Source organism: Lissotriton vulgaris, chromosome 3_1 (genome assembly GCF_964263255.1).
Source record: "Lissotriton vulgaris chromosome 3_1, aLisVul1.2, whole genome shotgun sequence".
Lineage (NCBI taxonomy): Eukaryota > Metazoa > Chordata > Amphibia > Caudata > Salamandridae > Lissotriton > Lissotriton vulgaris.
The window spans coordinates 1,055,282,621-1,055,301,341 of record NC_141689.1 but is presented as its reverse complement, the minus strand read 5'-3'; the positions used below and the strand labels follow the sequence as shown (position 1 = coordinate 1,055,301,341).

Below are 18,721 nucleotides of genomic sequence, written 5' to 3'. Positions count from 1 at the left end.
CAACGGAAGAAATAAAACAATAAGCAAACAATAACATAAATGGCTTGCCAAAAAAAGAAGAAAAAAATATAAAATTCTGCAGCAAGTAAAACAGAAAAAGTAACACAATTATTTTGCTATAGAGATCAAAATGTTTTGTTTCTTTTCAAGATAAGTTTACAAATCCAATGAGTGGTCTGACTGGCATTTCTGAGCTACTTACATGATCTCTGATAGTGAGATCGGTAGATATACTCTTATCTACACACTGAGTAGTGAAATAAGAAAACGCATTTCTGAGAACATACTCCAATGAAATAGAGCAAGTGAATCTTCCCATTGCTACTGCGTTCCCAAATCAGTATTTTTGCTTCGTTCTTCAAATTTATGTTTTCAGTTTCATATTTCATAATTGTACTAAAATTATTCTCTTTGTGTAGAAAGGATAAGTGCTTCAGAATAATATATTAGTGTACCATACTATAAAAATAGGTCAATAGTAGGGTACCATTTTCCTGAATACAAAATAGATATACAGAGTCACTTAGATCCAGACGGACATTCCGGAAGTCTGCCGGAGGTGGAGCGGGTTCAAGGCATGGCCTGCAACCCTGGTGGAGGATGACAAGCTTCAGTTTCAGATCTCAGACTGCCTGTGGTAACCTCTTAGCTGTGAAGGGAGCAGCTAAGGCCCATTATCCAGCATGGCCGGTTTGCCTAGGAGACACCATGTTTAAAGTGCCGGATCAACACACCTTTTTGTAAAGTGAAGACAAACTTCCAAAGTAGGAGTTTATTTTCTCTAGATAAACATAATGGCCCAACGCTCAGGGAGATTTCTCCCTGCGTGTGGGTGCCATTCTGTATTTTCCCTGTCCATGTACGCCATGCATCGCATGAAGCACCCAGCGGCACAGTGACAGATAGACAGCTTGTTTAGGATTTTTCGTCAGCAGGGCTAGAATGCCCTACTGGTGGTAACTCAGCGGATTCTTGAGCTCCAAATGGGGAGGAAAAACCACATCTTTGGCTAGATAGGAGGACCGCCAGTTAATGGTGTTCCACCTGCTCTACCAAACCCTAAATGAGGCCAAAAGTCTACTGTGACAGGTCATCAGACAGGAAAACCCCAGACCGTGCCACATGTAGGGAAGTCTCCAGCAGTACTTGATTTATGAATTTAAGGGCAACCAAGTTCAATCCCCATGCCAAGCTTCGGTCTGTGTGTCCTTGAACATCCCTACCTACACCCCCCCCCCGTAAACCGACAATAAGTGCATGAGAAGCATGACTTGCAGGGCCTTAAATGTCTAACAAACTCTTATGTGTATTTTATAATTCACTCAAATGCATGTCTAATGAGCTAGTTACCATGGATGTATCTAATGGTGATACCCCAATCAAAATATGTGAATATTTCAGAAGGGGCCAGTGGTACACCCCATTTGTCGACACCACTTTTAACCAAAGCTAAACTGGTCTAACAGTCAATTGGAAAAGGTTGTTCAGTAATGTCTTATTTGGCAACAGCAAAAATGATGTCAAATCAATTAACTTCATTTTTGCCCAATCTAACATTTTTCAGAACGTTGTATTTCTGGAGTAGGTTGGATGGACATATGAAAAGGACTCTTATTAATCTAGCAGTCTTTGGCTAGCAAGAAAATTTTATCTAATGTACACTACGTTTCATCTTCCAAAGATATTGATTTGTTTTTGTTTGTGGCATACTTATATTGATAATATCTACTGTAGTAATGGCACAACAACATTAGCACTCTATTTTCCTATCAAACTTTGAATGCACTATTGACACAAATTCCATAGTAATAGAAATAATGAATGTTTACTGACCGGTCTCTGCTTCTCCGAGAAGGGAAAGCTGCGTTGCAACCAGCCACTGTGCAGACATGCATCTCCTTTAAGTGGACATTTCGGTAGTGAAGTTTTACGCTGTAGGAACTCTTAAAACTCTTCTTGCACACATAGCAAATTTTGGGATCAGGAGTGGAGCACAAGTCTCCTTCGGGGGAGTATTTGTGTGGGCTTCCATAGTTCAAGGATGAAGCAAAGCTTTCATGAAGAGCTGCCATGCTAGCACCACCGCCATTGAAAAGTCCATATTGGCTCATATAAAACATATCGTATGTGGGATCTGAAAACTCCTCCTTCACTTTTATCCCAGATGGATGATGAGAGCCAATATGGTTTTCATGCTGCTTATCACTGTTTCTCATTGCTCTATCATGATTTTCCCTATGAATTTGATGATGTTCATCACTTTCCATGGATTCCTCACAATATTTTGGCTCAGAGATGTCTGACTCATTTTCAAAGTCCCTTTCGTGCTCTTGGTCCTCAGACGTCATGCTGTCAGCTCTTATGTTAGTCCGTGAGATGCACCCATGACTATTAGATTTGGAAAAGCCCTTTGCAGATGATCCGGGGCTCATCTCATCTTGTGAATGACTATGGGTGTTGTGGTTAGCATCGTTTGTCAATGCGTCATGTTCATCATCTTCATCAAACTCATCAGCTGTGTCAATTACTTCCTTCTCAATCTTAACGGGCATGCTGGACTTCCTTGGTTTCTTCTTAGGGGCAAGGTCAGAGTTCGATTCATGAGTTGGCATTGACATCACAGTCACTGGTGGGTCTGCTGTAGGTGGGGCTGGCTGCTCCATTGAAACTGGAGCCGACATGATTGGGCTGGTGGACAGTGAAGTAGGAGAGCTTCCCATCTCTCCAGAACTTAGTAAACTTCTGTAAAAAGGAGGAACAGGCTGTACAGTTTTTAAAGTTGGAAATACCAGCTGGCTAGGGAGAGAATTTTGAAGAAGAGGGTCTAGTGGGGGAGTAGAGAAGCCCATTGGAGGCCGGCCAGGGCTTGATAAGGTTAAGGATGACTTAGTGCTTGCTATGACCGGGGTGGCCGCTCCTGAAGTTGCACGGATTAGGTCTTTGTCTCTATTATTTCTTAACATGGGCATGTGGAGGCGTGGATTGGGGTTAGCACTGTGTCTATTACGACTTCGAAGAGAGCTGAAGACCATGTTGCACCCGTCAATGGTACATCTGTGTTTGATCTTAAGATGAACTGCATTGTAGTGGATTTTGAGAGTACCTTTGTCGTAGAAAGTTTTGCCACAGGCATTGCAGAACACCCTACCTTTTCGGGACGAGGAGCCCATCCTCCTCATTCTGTGGATCCGAAAAGAGCTTTTTGTGTGCTCTGGTTTGGATATTTCATTGATGGGTGTACTGGGGTGACGTGGAGATTCATTTCCTGGTTCCGATTTGGGCTCCACGTTTGTAATGCTGGACAAGGCATTTCTGCTAGATGGCTGCTCACTCCGATTATAAGGCATTGGAGACACTTCCGACTCACTGGTCTCCTCAAACTCATTCTGAGTGGAGAGGCTTGCCTCGCGCAGCCTCAGTCCTGGCTGTTCCAGCAAGAGCCCATTGGGTGGGAGGCCAAGCATTGGGGCAGAGACTGGGTTGATATACTGAAATGGAAGCAGGAATGCTAAACTATTGGGCATGTTTTCAAAATGGTGGACGCTAGACGGGTTGCTATTTTCCAGATGCGTGAGCAAGCTGGGACTTCGGGCGCGGTTGTTGCCTTCGATGAAAGTCCTGATATCAGAGTCTACCTTTGATGACGGCACTGCCACGGCCTGTCCTTCCTTCTCTTGAATAGCCATCAGCTCTACTATCGACTTTGTCTCTCCAAACCTCAGAAACTGCTGCAGAGTAATGATTTCTTCTTCTCGAGACATGATGGCCCAGCGGTCCAGCACCTTGCCTGCAGCATCCTGGAGGTCACACCAAGACAAACAACAAAGACAAACACAAAAAAAAAATAACTTATTGATTCGGCAAAATTGCACAGTACAACCACAGCAGCCCTGCTGCACAACAGCAAGGGAAAGCCACATGCAAAGACTGTTAGCCGGCCACTGTGGAAACTTCTCTGCCATGCAAATGCAGTAATTAGATTCGCAGTTAGAAGAACAGATTGAGTTTAATAATGTCAAGGCAAACAAAATGGAGACCGCTGGGGCCCTGTGATGTAAACTACCGTCAGCGTTGCTATTTTAACGCCAGTGATCTATGAACTATGCAGCTGTTTAGCATACATTAGTATGAGAAGTGAGCACGTGCTGTGCCATCCCCGGTAAAGGAAGAGCACTGCAACTTACCCACAAATTAGCGCCATGACAGAGCTGGAGGAAATAATAAAAAAAAGCATGTGCTGGGTGGTGTGCGCACCTCCAAACTAGGGAGACATGAACTGGAATTACAAAGGGGGATGGTACCTTACTTCAAAAACCTGCTTGACTAGTTTAGGGCCGAACAAAAATGGTGTAATTTGTAAAGTGTTATTGGATTATGTTTTTAGGAATAATCTAAATAAAGTGTGGCTCCTCCTACATTTTGGAAGGGACATTGTGGTCTGTGGCACATGCCAGAGACTGTTCTCTACGTGGAGTGATCTCTGGACGCAGCGTCTCAATGATGACAAGCAAAAGTATGCAGACTCGTTGGATAACAGATAACCGGAAGCATCGAACACCAACATGTGAACACCTACACGTGAAGCCCTCTAGCATGGTGTGAGCTTCCTGGCTGCATCACTACAGTTTAAAGGCGTAGAAGGCGGTTTTCTACCTCTTGGTCATTCATTTTGTGGCCTCTCTGCTGAAGAACGTGCCAATCAGTGACTGTGTTTCTCAACCAAAATAAATGAAGAGATACTGGAAACTAAACTCGCAGGCTACCAGAAAAATCACCAGGAGGCAATACATCGTGACTGCTAACAAGGTGGGTCAGATCGAATTGACCCCTGAAGATAATTTGTTAGGGTTTTTGTGAAGATGCTGGGCTGTAAATAAAAAATGCAACCATATTTCACAAAGTCAAACATACAACATTAATGAACTATAAAAATATGGGTGACATGACGCGACATAAGACAAAACAGTGTAATAGGGACCATCACCATCTATTCTACATAGTTGCCAAGCTGCCCCATGTGACGTGTGAAACGGCCAGTCATCCCTCACATGTAAGCCAAAATTATTACATCGCTAGACTTCGTTTTAGTGGTGTCTTATAAACACAGCATGCAAAGTGCTGTCGGCTAAAGAGCAAGGGCGGGCTCAAGATGTCAAGCAAGCCATGGGTCCAATTGGAAGTTGCTTATTTTTCTGTCAATAACTGTTTCAGGTAGCAAACAGTAGGGGAAAGGGATAGTGGAGAGAGTGTCCAAATTAAGCGGGTTAAAGAGAGTATGGTAGACATGCCAGGAATACATGAGACAACTACTTCTGTAAATGTGACATCCATTATTAGTCAGTTAAATGACTTGTGCACAGAGCAGTTAATGTAGCATGCACAATTCCTTACATGACATCAACGCTCCTGACTTCAATATAAGAACACATACAGAGGCAGAAACAAGAATCAAATACGTTTTTGTAGCAAACCAAATTTGTTCCACAAGAATAGCTGCCACCTCATCCATTTCATGGAAGGCAACCCAGATCCAGTCCTAAGTTGTTCTCGAACGGCACATTGCATTTTGGGACTTTAGGCATATGTAGATAAAGGAAGAAAAAAAACCTAGACATGCCAGTATGGGAAGTGCTGTTGAGCAAAAGACCAGAACTGCATGAAAGTGGTCTCTATAACTCAGGACCGGTTGTATGATTCAATCATGCATGCCTAAACCACGAGTGCCTAAACAACGCATTTTGAACCATGACTGCGTCTTTACCACGCATGTCTTTACAACGAATTTCATCGCAAAGGCATGGCTGATAAAGGGATATGCTTGGTACATTGCACACCCCCAGCCCCCTTTCCCCTGTGCCCGAACACCTGATACCCCAACCCTGCAATCCACCCCGCCCCAGCCCTAAAACCCAACCCGACTCCTCACCCTGAGCCTTAACACTCGGCCCTGCCCAAAAAACGACCCAGATCTCAGCCCCCCCTCCCTGAGCCCAAAACTGACCCGCACCCCTGAAAACTGCCCCCCCCCTTGAGACCTAAAACCCAGTCCTAGCCCTTAAAACTACCCCGACCCCTAGCCCGAAAACCCTGCCAAAAAAATACCTCCATGCCCCCTGCCCTGAGCCCTAAAACTGACCCCCACCCCTACACACTACCCCCCCCCCCCCAAAAACCCGGCCCCAGCCCCACTTACAAGGCCGCATCCTGGAGCTTCCTCTTCCCACCCATCCGCACATCTGGACCGCTGACTGCCTTAACTACCCCTGTGCGTGGTAAGGCAGATGAGTGGTTTAGGGGTATGCACGAGTGGCTCAGGCCGCGTTTCCCTTCGCGATTAGTTGGGAGCAATGTGAAAAATTAAGCCAAGGCCACTAATGCAGACTTACATTTTGACGTGGATTTGAACTTTGGTAATGTTTACGTTTTATTGCCTTGTAATATCTGTCACTGAAGGATATTATAAGAGCAGCTGTATGTGGGCAGTACATTATAAATGCGTCGAACTCTTGTCTCTTAGACATCCCGCGCTGATGGCAAGGGGAGGCTCCGTGGGGAGCGCACTTCAGCAATCACCAGAGCGTCCCTTGTTAAATATACATTAAAAAGCATTTCACGCTTTCATTTCTTTACCAGTAAGTATACGATTTGCCTGGAGGCAGAACCTAGAAGTTCTATGCTGAAATGTCAAGCAATGGGCTGCAGTAAGTATATATAAATAAATATATCAGAACCTGAGTAACAGCTCACTTTTTCTTGGACCCGTATCCCTCTAGCAGGTTAGGGCACGTTGAAATCCTTTGCGACGAACTAACCACCTGGGTCGAGAGGGCAAGGGGACTGACCATGCAAAGACCGAGCACACTTCTAGAACCTTCCAAGAGCGGTGCGTTCATAGAGGGAGCAGATGCAGCAGGCTTGGGGTACCAAATTAGAAAAGAGCCTAACTAATGAGCATCTCTAATCACAAGGGAGTGCTTAAATGACGAAATGCTATTTTGTTCTCCGATTTGAAGACAAAGATAAAAGGTGACATGGGATTGATGTCCAATTATTAGGATACACAAAGAAGAGGTATTTATTTATCTTGACCTGGTGAGTTCATTACTCAAGCAGTAGACATTACCACATTTTAAAATGAATCAGGACAATATAATATCATAAGTTAAACATTGTGTTGGAGGATGTATGCTTCTTGATCGATTGCCATCTGACGTGTTAAGTCACCCATGCACCGGGATGTTATCAAGGCTATTGTGTAAGTAATCGACGCGAAGGAATGGGCAAGAGGCTGGAACTATTAGTTGGTCCGTTAAAGGATGGAGAACATCAGTTGAATATCTATGTTATGGGACCAATAAACTGTGGTCTGTTAAAACAGAGCAGTTAAATGGCCACCATCCAGGCTTAATCAGGTGCCCTGTGGTCTAAAAAATCAGATACTGTTGTGAGTCCAAGTAGTGTGAGTCAAATTAATAGTGGCGGCCCTCTTTGGAGGTACAGATCAATTCAAGGTACAGCAATTGACTTCAGTAAACCTCTGGTAATTATCAGAGGACAGTATATAGCGTAGTGAAGCGTGAATGGCAAGGGGGGCATTGCAATAAGGCGCCTCTCGTTCTAACTATTGCTTTGGGTATGTGATATAAAGCCATTATCATCTTATGAAAAGTGTCCCTGAATTGAAATTCTGTAAAACTGCTCCAAAGAAGAGTCAAGATATTTTGTCAACTGCTTCTTCAGTATCCAACGCAATAGCTCCTGTCAGAGATGTAACAGAACCTGCTTTTCAATCACGTGGGCAGAAAGCCTTTCGTTATCACTCAAATATCACTTTGTGTTGGGTGCATGAGTAACAGAGGAGCTTTTTTCCTTAATAGCTGGCCAATACTTTTGCATACATTTTACGGTTCACATTTTAAGCAATATATATATTTAGTTGGAGTGCCCTTTCCTTCGCTTGGCATAACTACTGTAGTGGCTTCTGCTGTTATCCCATCAATTTCACTTTCAATAGTGAAGTGTAGAAAGAGGCCCACAAGTAGGGTTTTCAAATCCTCCCAGCATTCTCGGTAAAACAGTGATGAAGAGCAACCAGACTAGGACCGTCCCATGTTTAACTTCTGGACTTTTTCCTCTACTCTAGGAGTTCAATGGATCTGCTTAGGGCCGTATTGCATTTTTGGATGTGGTGCAGATCAACAGCTGAAAGAAATCTTCCAAAGAAATTTGGAAATATGTTTGAGTTGCGGTGCGTATAATTCTGCATAATATGTTTTCAACATATCAGCAATCTGTTTTTCTTATTTCTTTTACCATTTCAATTGTTCTTAATAAATCCAACTCATGGACGATTTATTATTTTGCCCATCACAAAAAAGCAGAAACACTTTTTACTTCAATGTTTTGAGACAGGCAATGGATATGTAAAGGAGACTTATACTATAGTAAACATCCCGTTGGAGGCAAAGTGCGGAGGTCAAAAAAGATTTGAGGTAGGAGTGTTCACCTCACCCAAATCCCACAATGTGTCCCACTTCTGCCCCTACCTCGCAGCGGCTCACATTATCCACCACGGCCCAAGACAGAGCAAAGAGCCAGAAGAGTTAATGCTGTAAAGATCCCCACAGTACCCTTGTGTCATGTGATACTGTGATACTGTGATAGAGCTCTTTGGCACGGGGTGGGGTGTTCAAGCTCTTGCTCAGCAGGGTGAGGATTCTATTTTCTTTAAATTTTGAAGAACACCCCGTGTTCCTGCCTTTAGTTTCTTGATTTGAGTCGTCGAGGTGTTTCGACAGAATAACTGTAGACCCCCATAAAGCACAGTGGCTTCAAGGACCTGTCTGAAATTAAACCTGCTATGTGGCTTCATTGACAGTTTTATATGAAATCCAGGAGTGACTAAATCACTTGGGGGTTTGATGCAAACTCCTTTGTGTCAAACACTGCAGAGTAGCAACAGCCCTCGCTCAGCTGGGAGTGGTTTCAACTGTGTGTGTTGCCAGCAGAAGAGTTTGCTTCTCCTCAGAAGTCAGCCACGTTAACAGTGGCTACTTACAAATAGTGCGTGCAAGGAAGGGCGAGTACGATTGCCTCCTATAACTCAGCATCCATGACCATGACTGACAGCCACAGGGAGGGAGTTGGGTTCCTTTCTCTTTAGAGCACAATGGAAGCTCTGAACTGCCCCCTCCTCCGATTTTGGGGTGTGCTAGTTCACAAGCACTTCAAAAGCAGAGCTATGTGGCCTGAAGCCCTTCACTATGGGGTAGTTAGTTTATATTGTTTCTTTAAGTTACACACATTTTCCCCTTTGACTCACTGTTTTCTTAATCAAAAAGCGTGATTATGACCTGGACAGGGTCTTCTTCCTGATACAGCCACCCTTAAATCCACCCTCACTTGGACCTGCTTCGCTGTAAGTGCAAAATGTCAAGGCGATCTCTCTCCAGTGTTGTGTAAACTTTGACTATTGTGCTTTGTGGCGGATGAGTGGCATTAACTCTCAGGACCAGTGGTTTTTAACCTTCTGACTTCTGTGGACCCCATGTAATCACTACTGGAGTCCAGGGAACCCCACTGATCCATTATTGGAATCCAGGGACCCCCACGGAGTCATTACCTGCAAACAATACACAAAGATAGACAAACAAGCACTCATCAAAAACACAGAAATATAGAAATGGTTAAATGTTTTGTTTAATTAATGATTACAAAATTAGCACTTCCATTTTAATTGTAAGGTTGGGGCTTTTCTAAATTCAACCGAGGCCAGTCATTGCCCATACTATATTTTGTTTGATGCATTTGCACTGCTCCCATGATTCAATGCGAGGACATCAATGTCATTTTCAGCCTTCAATTGCAAATTCCTTCACATTTACTTAACGTTTTAAAAATTAGAATTTTACATTTTGCTTCTTAATTTGGATACACTTTATTAATCTGTTAATCATTGTTTATTTGCTAAGGAGTCGAGGGCCCCCTGAATAGTTGTTGTGGAGCCCAAAGGTCCAAGGACCACATGATAAGATCCGCAGCTCTGCATTACTCTCTATTGGACTGTGAGCCCCTCGTGGTCACTGTCAGATAGATTTAGGTCTGATTTCTCATCCAATGGTACACTCTAATGGTATGGCAAGGGAAAGAGTTGACCGTTTCACACTCTGGCAGTGTTTATTGGATACCTCTGCGAATTAACTAGTCCCACCTGCCTGAAATATCCTTCATTGAGGATGTCCCTAATTAAGTTACAACCGGAAAGGGGACAGGCGACCCTGACCTAGACAGGCAGCCATCTTGGAGAATCCTTGGATCTGTCCATGCCCCATGTAGTACATTCTCAATGACTGGTACAGAGATAGAGCATCGCACTGAACTGAATATTATGTCTTTTCCATGGCACCTGTTTTCTAGAGACACCTGCATCTCCTCCTGCCACCAACACCACACATTCTGCCTCTACCAATCAGCGCTTTTATGTCACGAACATAAGGTGGAACCTTCTAAACACTGAGCAACCAACATAGGCACTCAGCACACTTTTGTAGAAACAGGTCAGTGGCCTGTTCTTGAAGTGACAAAACTCAGTCTTCAAGTGATGGATTTGACCCTTGCTTTTGGGTCAGCTGTACATTTGTGAAACGCTCTGCAGTATTAAGCTGCAAAACGCATCACTGTCTCTGCAAAAGCACGTTTCATCTGAGGTCACAGGTCCAGGTGTGAGCTCACATTTTCATAGATAAGATGAACCTTTCATCTACTCATGTGTTTTTACGTTGGAATGCAGCATGAAGTCAAAAAATGCCCTATGTTACAGGAGAAGGACAAGTAATGGAAACCAGAGTGCAATTCCTAGGGCAACCAATGAACTTAAATGTTATACATGGCTTCCATAGAAAGCCTCATTCATTTACATCAGATTCCAAATCTGGTAACTCACTGCTATGACTCATAAACTCATTACCCACTCTTGCTACATCATAGGGGTCTTCCACACCAGGCGGACAGATCTCCCTGACAGCCTGTCCATGCAGTGCTGCTGGTCTACGTTGACTGAAAGCAGAGCTACTGGAGGGGCAGGAAGGCAGGGAATGTGGTGGGGGTTCCTTAAAGGGGGTTCCTTAAAGGTGGCAGGCAAGGTATTTGTTTTATTTTACATTTAGGACAGGTAAAGAGGCCATGCTTTGTATGCTTCCCCATTACTCCTCTAAACCAGCAATGCAGTTAAAAGCAGGGGCAGATAGATGGTTTAGGGGGCCATACATAACATAAAATTATAGATGGGTCAAAAGTGAATTACGAGGTGTGTTTTTCACCTTAGTGTTCTGGGTGACATAATACACTGCTCGAGCTTCGCTTTCATTGTCTCTTTGATGTCACTCCGAACCTCTCAGTGATACTCATCCCACAATTAAGTGTTACCCATCTATAAATCAATATGTTTGTGAATCTACAGAGTGGAGCTGTTGCAGGTGGTGGAACAAGTATCGCAATATGGGGCTATATTGGGGTACACCTGCCGTATTGCGATCCGAATAGAATGTAACGCGGAGGGTGTGTGTCTTGAAAGTGAAAACGAACAAAACTACCTCTTTGCTTTTAGTCTTCCTCTACTTTGCATTTTATGCATACTCATGCTCAAGTTGAGATTTTTACAAGTCACATTCATTATTCAGACATGCTTCCCACTCCTAGGAACTGCTGCACCCCAGCTGCCACACTTGGCTGTCTTATGTCTAATGGAATCCATTGTATGTGCACAACGTGTCATATGAATGCTTCTATACATGATTCATTGCCATCCCAAATGCTTTGATTACTATTTAAATATGTCTGATCCTTTCCACACAACAATATTCCTTTCTGCACATATGTTTGGGGATGGACTTTCAGGAGGGATTTTGTACTTTCACTGTTTCAGAGCAAGGTCCCACGATATCTGATCTAATTCAAGCCTCTGATGAAGAGCTCACTACTGGACACCATGATCTGGCTAGCTGATTGCCTGACCGCATTTCCACAGACCATTGTCCTTGCACAAAATACATATCTCCCGGTATGTTAACAACTGCCCACTAAAAAATACTGAATCACTACACTGCATTTCGTGTCATTTAGCACCATTTCTCCCGTGTTTTTCTAGAACACCACAACAACTCCATAGGGTTGTTTTGTGCTTGCCACTTACCGCGCTTGGTGTCTAAAACAGCAAAACAAACAAGATGATGGACGGAATGTTGCACATTGGCAAAACATTCACCCCAGTCACAGATCTGGGTTTAATCCATCGTTATTTTGCACACCAAGCCACCCCAGTTCAGACATGATTCCGGTCCAGGGAAGACATGGCTTTGCAGTTCGGGCTGTGCTGTTCCCATGAGGCACAGGGTCAAGAGTGATTTGCATATGGCCATGTCTGAACTGGAGGGGCTTGGTGAGCAAAATAACGATGGATTAAACCCAGATCTGTGACTGGGGGTGAATGTTTTGCCAATGTGCAACATTCCATCCATCATCTTGTGTGTTTTGCTGTTCACCCTATGTGGGAAGTATATGCCCAGATGTGGGTCCCGTGCTCACTATGCCACTGGAGTCAAGCTATCCTGGCTGATGACGGCCATGTCTGAACTGGGGAGGCGTGGTGAGCAAAATAACAATGGATTAAACCCAGATCTGTGACTGGGGGTGCATGTTTTGCCATTGTGCAACATTCCGTCCATCATCTTGTGTGCTTTGGTGTCTAAAACAGCACACGTTCAGACGTTTCTTGAAAGCGGAATGATGGTGGTTACATCTGAGGTGGAGAGGAAGAGTGGCCCCCTTGGTGTACACCTAACATATGACATACTGTTTGTTGATACAGAGGAAACAAAGGGGGAACTGACCTGCCAATCTAAGCTCTCAGGAAGGAGAATGTCGGCCATTTGTGTCTTACAGAATGGGGGCGGGGCTTTAACCAACTTCGGCCAGGTAAGCTTCATCACAGAGGGAAATCCATTTTCTGCCCATTTCAGTGTGACAGATCAGGAGGCATTTTGCGACAAGTTACTGATTTCAATCTAGTCTCGGGTGAAAAGGGTTCATTTTCTTTTAGCAACAAATGTGCCTAGTGTGTCATTTCTGGCAGCCTGAGTTCCATCACTTTTCCGAGCGTCAGCCTCCTTTACAGATGGCTGGTAACAGGCATGTCGGGGGTTTTGACTACGGCAAGAACCTTCTGCACATAACATTTCCTGTTCACCGAGTTCAACAATGTTTCTTTTTTTTAACATTTGAAGGCGCTGTTATTTTTGCACAAATCACTGACACTTATGTAATTCAGGAATTTACAATGGGGAAAAGTTTGTTTTTTTGTTCTCGAATTCCCGAATGGGGAAAGGCACTGGTACGTTTAGACTGCAAATATTCTGTCTCTTTAAAACTGTCTGAATATGTATATACGCGTTGGTGAAGGGGGATAATGGCACTGCTACAAATGAAATAAATCATGAAACTGAGGTCTGTGAGAGTGCACGTGTAATCTTTTGGCGTTGTTGGTGGAGGATATAGATAGATAGGTAGATAGATAGGTAGATAGATAGATAGATAGGTAGATAGATAGATAGGTAGATAGATAGATAGATAGATAGATAGATAGATAGATAGATAGATAGATAGATAGATAGATAGATAGATAGATAGATAGATAGATAGATAGATAGATAGATAGATAGATAGATAGTGACAACCATGCATTCCTGTGCCCACGTCAGAGCATATCGAAAGGGTAGGTTTGCAGTTTATCAGAATGGTTACATGCGTCACAAGAACACTGAGCCTCGAGCGTCAGGGGAGTAAGCACGAGGGTGACAGGACAAGAAATTGGGCACACTGTAACCCACACAAGATTCAACAAGTGTCATATTAAAAGGAACCTATTAAAAGACCACCACCACGGTTTATTCTAGCTGCCCCCCTCCCACTGATGTCTGTCAGCTATTTTTTCCCCCTCTAACGGTCAGAGTGCACTTCCGCTTGCCATCTTGTTTAAACTCTACGACCACTACTGGGCTGTCAAGGAAATGCCCAGAAAAAGGAGTGGATAAGTGGAATGTTTGAATTAATGGCAGCTAATGGTATTTATTGTCGCTGGGTGCCAGTCTATCTTTGCATTGCCCGCCATATCACCGCAGAGACCAGCCCATATAGAAACCCTTGTTTGTCTTTCAATATAAACAAGCCAGCCAGAACTGTCAGGCAGGTACCTTCTAGACTACAACACAAGCAACCTCAGACTAACTAGGTTTGGTCTTCTTGAGTATCATCAGTAAGCTGCAACAAGACTCATGCGTCACAGTGATCTCAGGACCCCTGTCTGGGCATACAACTGGCACCTAAGGTGCCTCACTCGAAAAAACAAAACAAAAAGAATTGGCAAAGCCTTTGGGACCAATTGGAGCCGCCATTCCTGTGGACGGTGTAGTACAATATCGGAACACTATGCAGTATCGTCCAAGTAAAAAAGGCGCAATGGTGGTTGCGCCATTCCACTGATGTGTGCATGCGTCAGGGCGCAAGTGGCTAGAGAAGTGATGCAGGTGCCATCGTGGATAGGTGAAAATAAATAAGGATTTTATTTGAACAAAAGCCCAATTAAAAAAAAAAAAGGACAGCAGAAGTTAGGGGAATTAAAAAGGAATTCAGATATTAGGGGAGCTATGGAGGAACAGGTGGAGACAAGGGGAAATTTGAAGGCGGGAGGAAGCAGGAGAAGCACAAGAAGGAGAGAACGCTGCAGAAGCACACTGATGAGAGAGCAAAGTAGAGCATGTTGGGTGGGGTGTGAGAACCACACAGATGGGAGAGCAGCAAGGGGGAAAGAAGCAATGGATGAGAGAGCAACATGGAGTGGGAGGTAGGAGAAAATCACACAAGGGAAACTGCAGCAAAACATATGCACAAGTGAAGTACTTAAGCCACAAGTACCGAGATACGTCAGCCCAGGGGGAGAAAAGCAGTGGACGAGAGAGCAACACAGGCCGGAAAGGGTGAGAGAAGCACATGAGGGAGACAGATGAAAAACACATGCGCTCTTGGAAAGTGTTTAAGGAAAAAGAGAAGGAGCGGTTGTCTAAAAAGTGAGCAGTGGAAGAACGCAAGATGGACCAAGCAAGCCCTCAAATAAGAAACAAGCAAATGATATTGACAATAAAGCCAATTAGTGGTTTGCAATGGACGGGCTCTAAGTCACTGTAAAGTTTTTCTTAGCTGACAATAGGTCTTTTGCAACCAGGTAGCTTCTGCTGTCTGGTAGGATTGGCCTAATAATGAGTGGAATGCCTGAATTAAGGACTTGCCAGCATTGTTCACCCCTGGGACAAAACAATGATAATCGGGTTTCCTGTCCAGTTCTCAAACACTAATGCTCACTGTCTAAACTCAGCCATCTTCCTTCCCTGATAATACCTCATCCCAAGGCCTAGACAAAACTGTGAGATACCTTGCTGATGTCTCAGTGACAACTTTGTAGAAACAATGCAGGTTGGATCAAGCTCCCTAGCACATCAACACATATTGCACGGGGTCTCTGTTATGTTGCATAATGCCACTTCCGTGACGGGCCCATTTTTGTGTGTGACCAAAGGATTGAAGCAAAAGAGCACCCTCACTGTTGTGTGTGCCATTCTCCTCTCTGTACTATTGGACCACTTCTCGCTCATAGCAGACAAGCACCACAGCTTTTACAGTGGTATTTTTTTCTAGCATTTTTCTTGGCTCTTTCGGGAAATGGCTTTCCATTTACGCATACTTCTGGGGGCCTTCCTGAATGTGTGCCCTGCCATCGACCTGCAAGCCTGCTTAGTTACGGAAGAGCTCAAACACACTGTAGAGCGATACCAGCTTATAGTGATTATACACCAGCTGATGCTAAATTCAATATGCCCAGTGTGCAGAGGCCCATGACAAGGACACGGTGCCTCCGCCTGCTCCCCAGGGTATGCAGAAATGCATGATAATAACTGCTACAGCTGCAGGATTCTGTGTCCTGGCTGTCTACTGTTGCGCTAGTCAACGACAAGAAGACATGGCGGAACACTGAGATTTCTGTCAATAGTCAAATATTTAGTTTCAGGCTCCCTTTACTTATTTGTGAGCATGCACATGAAACAATCACACTTTCTCATTTAAAGCTGCAGCGCTAAAGAATATATTGATTCTTCTACAAAAAAGAAATCCTTGGATTAGTTCAGGGACTCCATTAGTGTCTCAGTGACGGAACTCACTTCTGTTGTGAACGCGAGCAGTAGAGGAGCAAAAATGGCAACTTAGCATATGACTGACCAGAGTGCGAGTTGCTTTTATTGTTGTACAGTAAAATGTTTCTTAAACAATTGAAACAAATACAAATATATATTTTAAAAATGGCAACTTAGCCACTATGAAGCGGATCATGGTGGCACTCTTGCAGATCCTGGCGTGTGTTGTGATAGTGCAGGTGGTGCATTCAAAGGGGAGGAGGCAAGGGTTGGTAAATTGACTACATTTTAAAAGAAGTAGACTGCATATTGCTCTACTGAATGGAGCTGGGTATCCTTTAGATCTCGAATTTGAAGGCAGTGTGGCTGCTCTTCTGTTGTCATGTTACAAAAATTGTGCTTGTACAGGGCATAAATGGGCCCTACAGATTTTGTGTTATTTTTGCTGTGTTTATATTTAAAAAAAGAGAGAAAAAATGCTTTCTACAGTATTCAAATGGAAACAAGGGAAATAAACGGAGCCAAATCAATTAGGTCAATTTATCTTACTTGAGTATTCAAAATAGCACAATTCAGTTTGCTTAATTTCTGCTATAAACAGAGGCATACATGGACTAGAATTTCTATGTTAAATTATCGACTAAACACGTACAATGATTTATAAGCAAAAACATTTTTTTTACAAACTAACTAATGTTCTCACAATATTTTTGCATATTTTTTCAAATTTTGGTCTACAGCCACAAACTTTGTGTAATATGGTTTGGGGCACAATGTCTAAGCCCTACTCAACATTTAGCAAGTATCAAAACAGTCCACTGTTTTTTTACAACTGTGACCAGTTGTTATGATATGTCCTTATGAATGCCATTACAAACCATTCTAGCATAGAAATCATTAGACATTTGTGTTTGCATTTTTTGGACAACGTTAATGCGTTTATGTAAAAGAGATTGCAGCACTTTAATGCCTAAACATTGGAGCAAAAATGTGAAAAAACAAGCAAAGGATATATAAAATAAACAAGGGCAATGTGTTCTCTAATTATTTATTTCAGAGCTCTTGCAGACTCAAAGCGCTATTTAAAACAGCATGCAGCATAAGTAAAAGCTGGCTAGGCGGGAAAGAAGGGCCTGAGCTACTAGAAGTGTGGTAGGAGCATAAGCAAAGTGGAATGGCTAAAGAGAAGCTTCATGTGTGGGCTGAATATCTCTGGTGAATCTTACACTTCGTGCTTTAAGACTTGAAAAATCCTTAATTCAAAGTGGGAAGAAATAAGCATACTCAATACATACTCTGAACTGCACTGGCACTCAATTTCGTGAACAAATGCTCATTTATACCACCAGACTGTGACTGATAGAGGAAAGCAAAAATGGAGAAAAAAAGAAAAGAAAAATATGAAACGATGCTAAAGTGAGAAAGCAGGGATGAATTAGAATCTGCAATAGCCAGGTAAATAGATGTTACGAGTAGGGGAGCCGAAGGAAAATTAAAGACTAAGTGCCTGATTTAAAATAGTGGCGAATGGGTTACCCTGTCACAATGGTGACGGATATCCTGTCCGCTGAAATATAAATCCCAATGGACATAAAGGGATTTATATTTCAGTGGACAGGATATCGAGTAACCCGCCCACCAAGATCTAAATAAGGCCCTAAGCATGCTTGGTATTCGCCAACCCCTCCAATGAGCAGCAACAGAGGTGAACCGCTTAGAAAAATTTTGGTTCACAGCATTTTTTATATAAATGAAGGAATTTGTAAACTGTTGGCTTAGATTTTCAATTTTCTTCCGACTGATAAAATTGTTTTTCAGATGTAGTTCCTATAAATCTATACCAGGTGCTGACTGCATTGGTAACACTCAAATGCTTCAGAGGCTTGGGAGGCAGGGCAGGTCCGGATCCTGCCGGTACGAGATTTAGCAGGTTAGGAAGGACGACATCCCTTTAAAAGGAGCCAAGGAGTGGCGGGACAGTCTCTTCCTAGTACCACACAGGCAACTCCATCCACGCAACGGAGTTTTCTAACTTTTTCTGTATTTCCCACCCACTATCCCCTGAAGCAGCAGATTCAATGAGTGTTCATTTGCAGGATTGCCTGACTGTTTCTCTTTCAGGTGGTGTCTGACTGTTTACCTTCCAGGTTTTATGGTTTTAGGTTTTATGTTTTGCCAAGTTTTTTTTTAAGGTGTTTATATAACTAATGTTCGCTTGCGGGACGGCGTCACTTTGTCGTATTTTAAGTGTTGGTATCCTTGGTCTGCGGTAAGGTCATGATTGGTCGGGCATTTTACCATCTTTTAGTAGGCATCACCATTATTAATAGGAGCATCTGGGGAGGACAGTGGTCTCTCATCGAACTCCAAGGGGCGTTTACGGCCGGTAGGCTGGAGGGTGAGGGGGTAAGAAGTTCCGCTTCCGGCAAGCCTTTGGGCCAATCCCCGCACAGGCGCCAAGTTGGCATAACAGTCAGTCCCTT

At 43.4% G+C, this 18,721-nt stretch overlaps 1 protein-coding gene across 7 annotated transcripts in view; it reads right to left on the bottom strand.

Annotated features, from left to right (window-relative positions):
• Positions 1–18,721, bottom strand: part of BNC2 (basonuclin zinc finger protein 2) — a 1,178,402-nt gene that overhangs the window by 72,083 nt on the left and 1,087,598 nt on the right. For all 7 annotated transcript variants that reach the window (XM_086961473.1, XM_086961472.1, XM_086961470.1 and 4 more), the window contains one exon: positions 1,834–3,797. In XM_086961473.1, coding sequence (XP_086817599.1) covers positions 1,834–3,797 — 1,964 coding nt within the window. The remainder of the gene's footprint in view (positions 1–1,833; positions 3,798–18,721) is intronic.